The sequence below is a fragment of the Sebastes fasciatus genome, chromosome 14 (assembly GCF_043250625.1).
Source record: "Sebastes fasciatus isolate fSebFas1 chromosome 14, fSebFas1.pri, whole genome shotgun sequence".
Classification (NCBI taxonomy): Eukaryota; Metazoa; Chordata; class Actinopteri; order Perciformes; family Sebastidae; genus Sebastes; species Sebastes fasciatus.
In genome coordinates, this window is record NC_133808.1 from 1,830,597 (window position 1) to 1,841,941 (window position 11,345).

At 38.0% G+C, this 11,345-nt stretch overlaps 1 protein-coding gene and 1 long non-coding RNA gene across 2 annotated transcripts in view; both read left to right on the top strand.

Moving 5' to 3' along the window:
- Positions 1-11,345, top strand: part of LOC141782143 (uncharacterized) — a 331,916-nt gene that overhangs the window by 121,829 nt on the left and 198,742 nt on the right. The window lies entirely within an intron of this gene.
- On the top strand, positions 29-2,955 carry LOC141782227 (uncharacterized). The gene is made up of 4 exons (XM_074658322.1): positions 29-171; positions 369-524; positions 842-934; positions 1,743-2,955. Exons 1-4 carry the CDS (start codon positions 67-69, stop codon positions 2,049-2,051), a joined length of 663 nt encoding a protein of 220 aa, XP_074514423.1. The 5' UTR covers positions 29-66; the 3' UTR covers positions 2,052-2,955.

An 11,345-nucleotide genomic window follows, 5' to 3' on the forward strand; every position in this document is an offset into this window, starting at 1 on the left:
TACAGGTTTGCTGTTGTTTCATGAAAAGGTCACAGTTTAGCCACATTGCTGAATTTGGTAAGTCCCATGCTGGACAAGATTTTTTCACTACAAAGACAGGACGTTGTGGGAAAGGAATCAGGAATGGAAGAGTTGAAAGAGAGATGGCCTGCATGGTTCACAATGGATGAGGTAAGTAACTTCAGTGGTGGCCTGTAAAGTAAATAATATTATCCCCTATCATAAGAAACCTGCTAAGAAATGGAGCCAAACAAATTAAAAATGCATGTTTTGGCCCTTGATATCAAAAATAAGATCTCATGCACCACACAGCTGTAATGTAACATGTAATGCAAGAACATTTGCATGTGCTATTTTGTTTTTTAAAGGTCAATGCTGAATTCATGAGGATCACAACTGTTCCACTTCAACCGCGATTCCTGGCTTCCTTGGACAAGCACCACAGCAAGCTGATTGACATCATCAGAAACAAGGGAGGAGTTGTCAGGGAGAAAACCCGGAACATACTGAAAGTTCTTGATCAAGTATGTACTGGTACATACAATACATAAACATTTGCCTTATATCACATAAATAGTAACATTGTAAATAGAAGCAATAGTGCTCATCTTGTCAACACATTTGATTGTGGAGTTAGATTACATTTTGGAAGATGTACTACGTTTGTCTTCTCAGTTTGACAGGCCTTTTAACTGGTTTGCTCAAAGCATTTGTAAATCACAATTACTGTAACTCCCATTTGTGCATTGTGTAGTGTTTGAATCTTCAGGTTGCATCTTCAAGTTGAAAAATCGGACAGTATAGTTTTGCATTATGTGTGTGTGTTTGTGCTCTCACCTAGAGCCTCGAGGTGAATCAAAAAAGAGAGTGTCTGCTGAAGTGCCTTATTTTGTACCTTGGGGAAGACGTGGACAAACTTATCAAGGAGTATCTGGTAAGTAGTTTTGCATGAATCACTTAAGCTATACACAAGATAAAACATTGAATATTCAAACTTTAAAGCTCATAAACGTGGTCTCAGGTCCTATAAAAATACTCAAGCGTATCGTACATTCATGTACTGTACATTTGACTATGCCTATAATTATTGTGGAGTTCTCTGCCCCCCCAGTGGTCATTAATCATCAATTTTTTTTAAAATTTAATATGTCTAACACAACGACTTAAGTCTCTTTGCTGGTTTATATTTTATATTTTGTAAAACACTATATAGTGTGGCTATATTTGGCTGGAACCTATACAGATATTTTAATTGCAGTGTGAAATATTTGTCACTTCAGAGCAGCAGCAGAAGTGCAGATGGAGTAGCGTAAAGCCTGGACATAAAATGGATATTATATCCAAATATTGGTGTCTGAAGAATCTGAAATTAATGAAAATATGGAGACACAAGGCAGTTGTAACTTTTAACATTATAGTGAATCTTATACTAGTATGTATGCTACTGTATTGTACTATTTAAGATGTTATAACTTTTTGGATATAGCTTTTATTAATGTGTTCCAATGCTTTACTTGCGATAAAGTCAAATGTTTGCTATGAGGAAAATATTTGGAGGAGCTGCCATTAAATCTGCTGGACTTTGCAAGTCATTAACATTTTCGCATCACTAGAACCCCAATTTAAGTTTTTTATTGAGATTTGATTGAGAGAATTGTTTGTATAGATATTTTCTTGTATTGGTACATCAGTCAGTGGTTTCATCAGAATAATTTTCTCATAAATGTCTTGTCTTTTATCAGGTTGTGCAGAAGGATGAAGCTGAAACCAAGCTTGAGAGGTGTACAATGGCAGTGTTTGTCATCAGGGAGGAGGAGGATCCTCTCCAGCCACCACATGACATTGGGATTGCTCTTGAAGGTGTGGAAGTCCTTAATGGGTTGCCATCGGTCGCACATGCATGTGCCATGTTATTTGGCTTCATCTATGCTCTAAACTTGAGCTATCCAGGTGAGCTCAAATACACTTTTGATGCACTGCAGAAAATATTCATGGAGATAGAGCCAAAGAAAATGACACGCAAAGTGTGCAGTCTGAGTGTCAAGCTCTAAATACTGGATCAATCAAGGAAGACATTTGGATACAGCATGTTTTTGTTCTGTTTTATAGCTTGTATTCAAATACATTCCAAGATGATGGAAGAGTTTCATTGTTAATTGTAAATAAGAGAGAGAAACAGACTTTAACTGAAAACTGGCTCCAGAGGATGCATTGCCAGCAAAAAAAGTGGAAAGGCCAACGACATACCTAACAGAGACTGTCACTTTTAAGTGATGTGAAGAAGCGAAACAATTGTGCAGTGATAAAGGACAAAATGGACAAGACTTTTTCACTGCAAAGACAGGACATTATGGGAAAGGAATCAGGAGTGGAAGATTTGAAAGATAGATGGCCTTAATTTCTGATTGTCTCTGTTAACAGAATTCTTTCTGTGGTATAAATATTGTGGCACTGTTATTAACACTGAAAATGTGAATAATGCTAAATTCACATGACAAGCAATTCAGTACTAGTAATGGTAATGTTCTTAAACTGACTTATGCACAAAAGACCAAGCTTTGTTCATAGATTGCACCCCCAGCAATTGAACTGCACTTTTCCTTGGTTGTTTTTTTGGGTCTCTTGATCTCACATTTGTAATGGTTCAAAATAATGTGACATTCATACATTCTGGTCATTTTATCAAAGGATAGTCAAGTTTTAACACTGTTAGAATCTATTTTTACACTTCTTAATGGCTATTACATTACATATCTCAGGTTCTAAAGGAGAGATGTACAAACCCGTTTCACATGTTAAGATATCTGTGGTTAAGGTTACAGAAAGGTTGCATAAGGTTTAAAAAACATTGAAAAGATCATGATTTATTTGATTTTATAGTTACTATGTATTTTTCCTCAAGTGTTGAGTATACTTGCTAGCTTTATTGGCCGCACAATTCATTGTGGGTTTCCTTTTTTGGTTTTTTTTTCTTTCTTTTTTTTAGTACATAACAGAAAAGGTGATGCATATTTTAAAAAGACATCACAATAAACATTTAGGTATTTGAAGAGAATATTCCTGTCTTTATTAATAGTAAACTAAACTAAACATTATCTGTAACAAAATGTTTTTTGAATTTGATCTTATGTGAAAATTCTACTAGCTTTTGTTTATGTGAAAATGTAAGTTGTAAAAAAGCAAAAAATGCTATTATATTGACACAGATAAAGTATCATTTTGGCTTGCAACTAAAGAAAATATATTGATTAAGGTAAATTAAAATTTTAGTTTGTTTGTACTGAATCAGAAATTTGACTTGAGAAAACTTAATAAAATTAGATGTAACAAATTAACTTGATTTTTTTAAGTTAATCCAAAGTAAAAATTTTTTCAGTGTAGGCTTAGGCAACAAACTACTTAGTTAGGCTTAGGAATAGATCAATTTGGTTAGGCTTAGACAACAATACTACTTAGTTAGCCTTAGGAATAGATTGACCTGGTTAGGCTTAGACAACAAAACTACCTAGTTAGGCTTAGGAATAGATCAACTTGGTTAGGCTTAGGCAACAAAAATACTTAGTCAGGCTTAGGAAAAGGTTGACTTGGTTAGGCTTAGGCAACAAAACTACTTAGTCAGGCTTAGGAAAAGGTTGACTTGGTTAGGCTTAGGCAACAAAACTACTTAGTCAGGCTTAGGAAAAGGTTGACTTGATTAGGCTTAGGCAACAAACCACTTAGTTAGGCTTAGGAAATATTTACTTAGTTAGGGTTATACAACAATGTACTTGGTTAGGCTTAGGAAAATATCAACTTGGTTAGGCTTAGGCAACAAACTACTTAGTAAGGCTTAGGAATAGATCAACTTGGTTAGGCTTAGGCAACAAAACTCCTTAGTTATGCTTGGGAAAAGGTCGACTTGGTTAGGCTTAGGCAACAGAACTACTTAGTTAGGCTTAGGAAAAGGTTGACTTGGTTAGGCTTAGGCAACAAACTACTTAGTTAGGCTTAGGAATAGATCGATTTGGTTAGGCTTAGGCAACAAACTACTTAGTCAGGCTTAGGAAATATTTACTTAGTTAGGCTTAGACAACAATGTACTTGGTTCGGCTTAGGAAAATATCCACTTGGTTAGGCTTAGGCAACAAACTACTTAGTCAGGCTTAGGAAAAGGTTAACTTGGTTAGGCTTAGGCAACAAAACTACTTAGTCAGGCTTAGTAAAAGGTCAACTTGTTAGGCTTAAGCAACAAAACTACTTAGATAGCTTCAGGAAAAGATTATGGTTTTGGTTAAAAAAAACTCTGGAATCGCTTAAAGGTCACCTATTATGCAAAATGCACTTTTCCATGTCTTTTAAACATCAATATCTGTCCCCAGTGTGTCTACAGGCCACCATAGTATCATAAAAGACCATCCTCTCTCTTTTTCTCCTCCTCCGTTTGTCCGGAAATGGGTGCAGAAAAAAAATTCGTTTTTTTCCTTGTATTCTGACGTCATTAGAGAATGCAAGCCACGTGAGGGTTTCCTGGTCGAACCAGAGCAGAACCTTCAGTAGCTGACCCCGCCCCACAGCGCGTCACTGTCTCTCCTCCTCAACCTAACTTGAGCAAAGTAGCTCCTACTGTTAGTCTGCAAGAACCAGCAGAACAGGCTTCATGTACTCCCATCATCTAAATATAACATGTTCTTTCACAAAGGCTTTATGTAATTACACTGTTTAAACAGATGATATTTATATATTATATATATTTGATGTCATGCATGTAGCAGATTACAGGTAGTAAATAGTGACTTGTAAGCAACACAACACATTTCTGTTTCACAGTCAAACTTTATTTGAGTTGACAGATGACAATATTAATTATTCACAGCATTTGTAATCATCTCACCTGCAGTTATGTTAACATGGTACAAGAGAAAGTCTTTCAGCTCTGGTAAACTATGGTAAGCTAAGCTCCGGTGGTCTGTAGTCATGGTAACACAGAGACAGCTACTACTGTAAACAATATACCATTACTCTGATCTTCCATACATTTATCTTTTAGCAGAAATAATGAACTGACTACTGTTTCACATCTTCTATTTTCCACCCTGATGGTCGCTGTGTTTACACACCGTGTCATAGCGGTAGCATGTAGCTAACCCGTTAGCATGTAGCTACATGCTACCGGGTTAGCTCTGTATCTCCATGTAAACAGAGCCATCTGCTTTCAGCCATCTGCTCTCAGCTGTCTGCTCTCAGCTGTCTGCTCTCCTCTGGGATGATTCTGTCGGTCATTTCTCACAGATGGATCTGTAAAGACAGACGTAAAACAGAGTGTATGTTTACGGTTTACAGAGTTGATGCATGAGGTAAACACTGAGCTAACTAACAGAGATATAAATAGTATTATTTACCTGAGAGAAACCGTCAGGAAAACCTGGAATCTGGACCGCAGATGTTCATCATGTGTCGCCGATTTCTGATCAGATTCCTCCGGTAACGTGCGCTGGGTGAAGTTTCTGGTTTATAAACTTTAAAGTGGTTTATAAGCTCTATTCTAGCTCCTCTCTCTCCCTGCTCTCAGGCCGCGAGGGGGGCGGGGAGGGTGACGCTGTGTTGTTGAGGACGTTTGATTGACAGAAAACGCTGACCAATCAGAGCAGAGTGGGAGGAGACAGAGGCTACAGACACAGAAATCAGCACTTTTGGAAATGGGCTGAAACAGAGGTTATAGAGACATGCTGGAATGCATGATCTGATTGTTTTTTTGAAAAAAAAAACTTCAGAGACATGGTTTGGAGGTGTCTGAGACCTATAATAACTAGTTTAAATGGAGTGTAATATGTGACCTTTAACTTAAGTACGTGAGTTACGTGACAAATAAATAAACTGAGATCTGGTTTCACACTGGATTCCAACACCGGTCTCCTGGGCAGAAGTCCAAACCCACCCATCCACCCCAATATCTCCCTATGCGGCTGTGCCGCTCTTTATACTTCCCGGTTCACAATTACCCGGATTACATATGAACTGATTATGAACTGATTTCGTGCCGACCCTCACAAAACAAATGTGAAATTCCTGTCCATGTACACAAATCAATACATTAAATTTTGTGACTATTTCACAACCTGCTGTGCGACTGGGCCGATAGATCACCAGCTTCACTGTATAGCACATGCACCTTTAGCAGCAGGGAAGTGTAGCAGGAGAGAAGAGATTTTCTTCTCTTCTCGGTTGCTCTAAATCAAGTGTTTTCACAGTTTCTACACATGATGTACAAGTCTGGGAAACCCAGCAAGGTACATTGCAACGATGTCTTAAAAGAGACTTAACAAAAAGGTAGATGTAATGGAGCCATGAGTATATGTGGAAACTTAGAGCAAAAAAAATAAATATCTCACAATGTAGTTAAAATTACATTCTGCAACTGACATGGTCCTGTCCAATAGGAGGCCCAGAAGCAAATCATTACAAATCAATATAGAACAGAAAATAGATTAGATTAGATTAATGTGGAATACACAACTTGAGGCAGTTTTAAAATAAACAATCATTATATATGTTAAACATGTAAATCAATCATAAATAGGCACATATCCAAAATGTAATTCAACAACACACATTCATAAAAAAAGAAGGTTCATTTATAGAACGATATGTGGAAATTTAATTTTTGCCTATTTTAATACAATTCAAATTGCTTAGAGGGAATCATTTTCATACCGGTGTGTGTGTGTGTGTCTGCTCATCTCTCTCACTCTCTCGGGGCAGGGTAACTAAAAGGATTGGCAAGCATGGGATGCATATTTTATCATTTATCAGAATCCGATTTATTTAATTTAGTTAATTTATATCATATTAAATATATCCTTTAGGAATATATTGTTTTTCATAGATTATCAGTGTGTTTTCTTGCCAGATTTGCCTACAGAAAAAAATAGATCAGATAGCTGTGTCGCTCTTTGAGCGAATTAAAAGAAATGATGGTGTTCGGGTTCTCTGATGGTGTTCAGGTTCTCTGATGGTGTTCAGGTTCTCTGATGGTGTAACTGGACAAGGCTTAAATGTTCTCAGTATAGTTTTCTTGTAAACAAACAAAAGTTATGTTTACATTGAGTGTTACTCACCAAAATGTATGAAATTCTGACCGTTAACATTCATGTTTACAAGATATCAGTCTTAGTCCATAGGTTAACTGCACCAGATTAGCATTTCAGACTCACGAGATATACTCATTTATATTTCACACATTGTTCTCCCATGTCAAAATCTGATGGATACATTACCCACAATGCAACTAGACCGCCAACAGTTGGGTTGAAGATGCGGGTGTCTGATGCTATTAGTGGCTAATGTTGCCTTGAGCAGAGATGCAGGCTACAGAGGTCTGGTAAGGTCACTTCTAACTACTGACTCCACACCCCCAGATTTTTAAACTTGTAGTCTTCAGAACCCAGGTGACTGGTGTTCGTGTCCTGTGTGAAACCAGAAGTCAACGTTGATTTATTTCTCACCTAACTTGAGTACTTAAGTAACGCCTCCTCCGTGTTATTTTAAGCCGAACCACAATCTTTTCCTAAGCCTAAATAGTTTTGTTGCCTAATCTTAACCAAGTCGATCTTTTCCTAAACCTTACTAAGTAGTTTTATTACCTAAGCCTAACTAAGTAGTTTTGTTGTCTAAACCTAAGACAGAAGTTAATTTAGAAAATAATGTATGCATGTGACAAGCGGAAATTGACACGTGTTGCTGGACATTCGTAGGAAAATTTACGAAAAAGGAGAAATAACTTTTTCTTTTTTTTTGGGCATTTTCAAGCCTTTATTGATAGGATAATGGATAGGCTAGAAAGGGGGAAAGAGAGGGGGCAACATGCGGAAATGGCCTCAGGTCCGATTCGAACCCAGGTTGGGACTCAGCCTTGTTATATGAGTGCCCGCTCTACCAACTGAGCTATCGGGGCGACCCAAGAAATAACTTTTTCATAAGATATCAACGAACCGCTGTATTAGAATATGTTGATATGGTATGTAGTTGTCTTCCCTTACCCAAATGAAGATCGTATTAAAGGCAGGGTCGGTAATCATGAGATAGTAGCAAGAGTACTCTGGATTGTAAAAATGATCCAGTGGAAAAACCCAACCCAGTGTTGCCAACTCTTTTCCAATGAAAGTAGCTAGCAGCACTAGCTTCAAAAGTCCCGAAATCTAGAGAGAAAGTCACTGAGTCTGCAACACTGACAGTCTGTTGCTTCAGGCCTCCCTCCCAAGCCACTCCCCCAACATTATCATTATGAACGCAAACAACGAACATGGCTATCGTTACTACTCAGCTGTCAAGCTAGCAGCTTGTGGAAGACTCTGGTGGCGCACAATGAGTGCACGTCCAATCATTTCAATCCGGCCAAATGAAACGATTGGACGAGTTAATTACCGTCCTGCGACAGCCACAGATACCAGATTTATTTTCTTTTTTGTTTTGTCAGAGCATTTGATGTATTGATAGCTGTCGGGATGTAATGAGAATTTCAACAAATATTACAAAAAATGTATTTGAACAGAATTACCAACCATACCTTTAATCAGTATACATTTATATCTGTAGGAAGTTGTTTGAAATATCATTAATACACACTTAGCATTAAGATTATGCCACAGAACTGTCTGTATTAGGATGCAGGTCATATCAATGAGGAGATATGCAGAATATATATTGTTATATTATTATATGAAGCTGTTGCTGCAGCAGTTTTTCTACAAAGTGTATATACAGAGATCTACCCATTCCTTTGCACTACTTTGGTGGCTCTTGCCCTCTAATTTATACAGCCCCTATTGAAATTTCCTAATGTATCACCCCAGCTAAATCCTATTTATAATTTGGGGTGTTTTTTCCTTTAAAGTCATTACGGCTCAGGACTAGGCTGCAGGGGCGAGCTATTCCCAGACTGCCGGTGTTGGCTTTGTGTTTAATGGGGCCTAAGGGTGTTACAATAAGATTAAATGTGGCCAGTCAGGGCACCTACTCATGTCACATAAAAAAGAACAAGTGCCGTGGTGCGTGACATTTATGAGATAGTTGGCCAAGCAGCGAGTGTCTGGGGATGCTGTTTGTTGTTTGTTGCAGGTGTCTGCTGCTCACCGAGAATGAAATTGATAGTTGAGCAACTGATCATAAAATGAACGGGGTGTGTTGCAAGATAATTACATAAGAACAGAAAGTCATCAACAACAGCTACACATACAGCACATGCATAAACCATTACAGCGCAGATATTATTTGGTTACAGATCGCAGTGCTTTTCTTCTGTATGAGAGATAATATAATTCATATTTTACATTATATTCATTCATTCATTATCTGTAACCGCTTATCCTATTCAGGGTAATATATATATATACACACACACTGTATATACACACACACTGTATATATAAAATAATAATAATGAATAAAAAAAAAATGGTATTCAGGACAACCCTACTATTGTTCCGGTTTGTCTCTGGCAGCTCTGAAAAATAATTCCATGGTCCTGTTGTGTATTTATGTATATGAAAGGTGTATATAAGTCCAATATATAACAAACTGCAATGCTTTATGGTATTCCAGACAATACAAATCTGAAAAGCATCAGTTTACCTGTCAATGTGTTATTTCTCTAAGAACAAGACTCGGTCAAAACCGAGTATATGTCTAGACCATATATGGTCAGTCTGTGAATTTGTGGCTAAATTGTTACACAAATAGTCAGTGGTCATGTCTATAATGTTAAATCCAGTAAGTCTTTCTTAATGTACTGCAGTAGCCAGTGTGGTCGTCGATAAGGTGGGTGAACTACTGGGTAGAGATGGGTAGGTTACAGAGGAGGAAGTAGGTATACTCTCCTATATATTCCGATGGCTTTTTGGCTAATAAGTGGATATACTGTAAACTGTCAGAAAAAGAAGTGGGTATACTCCGTACACCCTCATGTACACCCTCCACTACACCGCTGAAAGTAGCATATGATGACATTGTAAAGCTATGCATAAAAAAAGTCAAGAAATATTGTAAATTAAGTTGTATATATTATATCTTAATGTTTGATTGAAAGAAACGTTTTAATGAAGCAAATGACATTCAGTAATAGTAAATGATAACATTTACTAGTCAGTATATTATACATTTTATACAAGGTGAAAAGGTATTAGCATGACATACAGTATGCAAGGTTAAAAGTATTTCAGTTTTTTATTAAAGCATGTGTATCAAAAGCATTCATCATATAAGTGGTGTGTAACAATATGCACAGGCCTACGTCGCGAAAGTTTATCAGCGTTGAGATTCTCCCGCTGTCATCACTGACGTTGTTGCCGCCGTATTTATTCCTAGATGGAGTGTTAATGGAGCTGCTACAATGTGAGCATAGCCTGGCACTGATCCATCCAAACTCCATTCAGAAAACAAGCATTTTAAAAGTTGTTTGCTTGTTGTGTTGCTGACACATTTGACAAAGCATGAATTCAGTCATTTTTACAAATCAACATCATAATGTAGGTATTTCCGCATCATTTTTATCCGTTTATTGCAATTAAATCACAGTTTATTTTGGGTTCATACCGCAGTAGCAACGTGTGGCTTGCTAGATACAGTCAGTTAAAATGGCGCTGTATGTGAATACAGCTCGCCGCCAGGTGACGTTATGAACCCAGACACGACAGCGTTGGTTTTCTGACATATCCGTGACTTCCACAACATTTACAAAGCAGCAACAGAGGTTATTTCTTCCATGGTTGATCGAGGAAATGGAGGAAAGCGAGGCGAAAATTTGCTTTGCGCTTGGTGTGAATGTACGGTAAAACAATATGAAGCAACAACATAACGTAACTTAAACGAACATAAACAATAGCACATGCACAACAACAGCACTATGTAATGATACATTGAACCGCTGACACGCTCCCCAGAAAACCTAAACACAGAACTGTTCTCCGCCTTTTCATTTTGAAAGAGCATCGACCAATGAGGAAACTCCAACTGTTGGACGACCGATCCTGTAACTTCATCACTCAGTCAGTCACTCAGTGACAGACTTTTGTGTTTGCAGGGCTGGCCCTCTGCGGTCCAGCCAAGACCTCTTTCCCCGCTCTTGTTCCCTGCTTTCCCCCACCCTAGCAGTCAACCTGCATGTCTTTGGACTGTGGGGGGAAACCGGAGAACCCGGAGAAAACACAGGGAGAACATGCAAACTCCACACAGAAGAGCCCGAGGCCGGATTCTAATCAGCGACCCTCTTGCTGTGAGGATACAGTGCTTACCACTGCACCACCGTGCTGCCCCTTCTTATAATAATAGAAATTCACAGGTACTTTGTACATTCCGCTATGTCAAGCAGAATC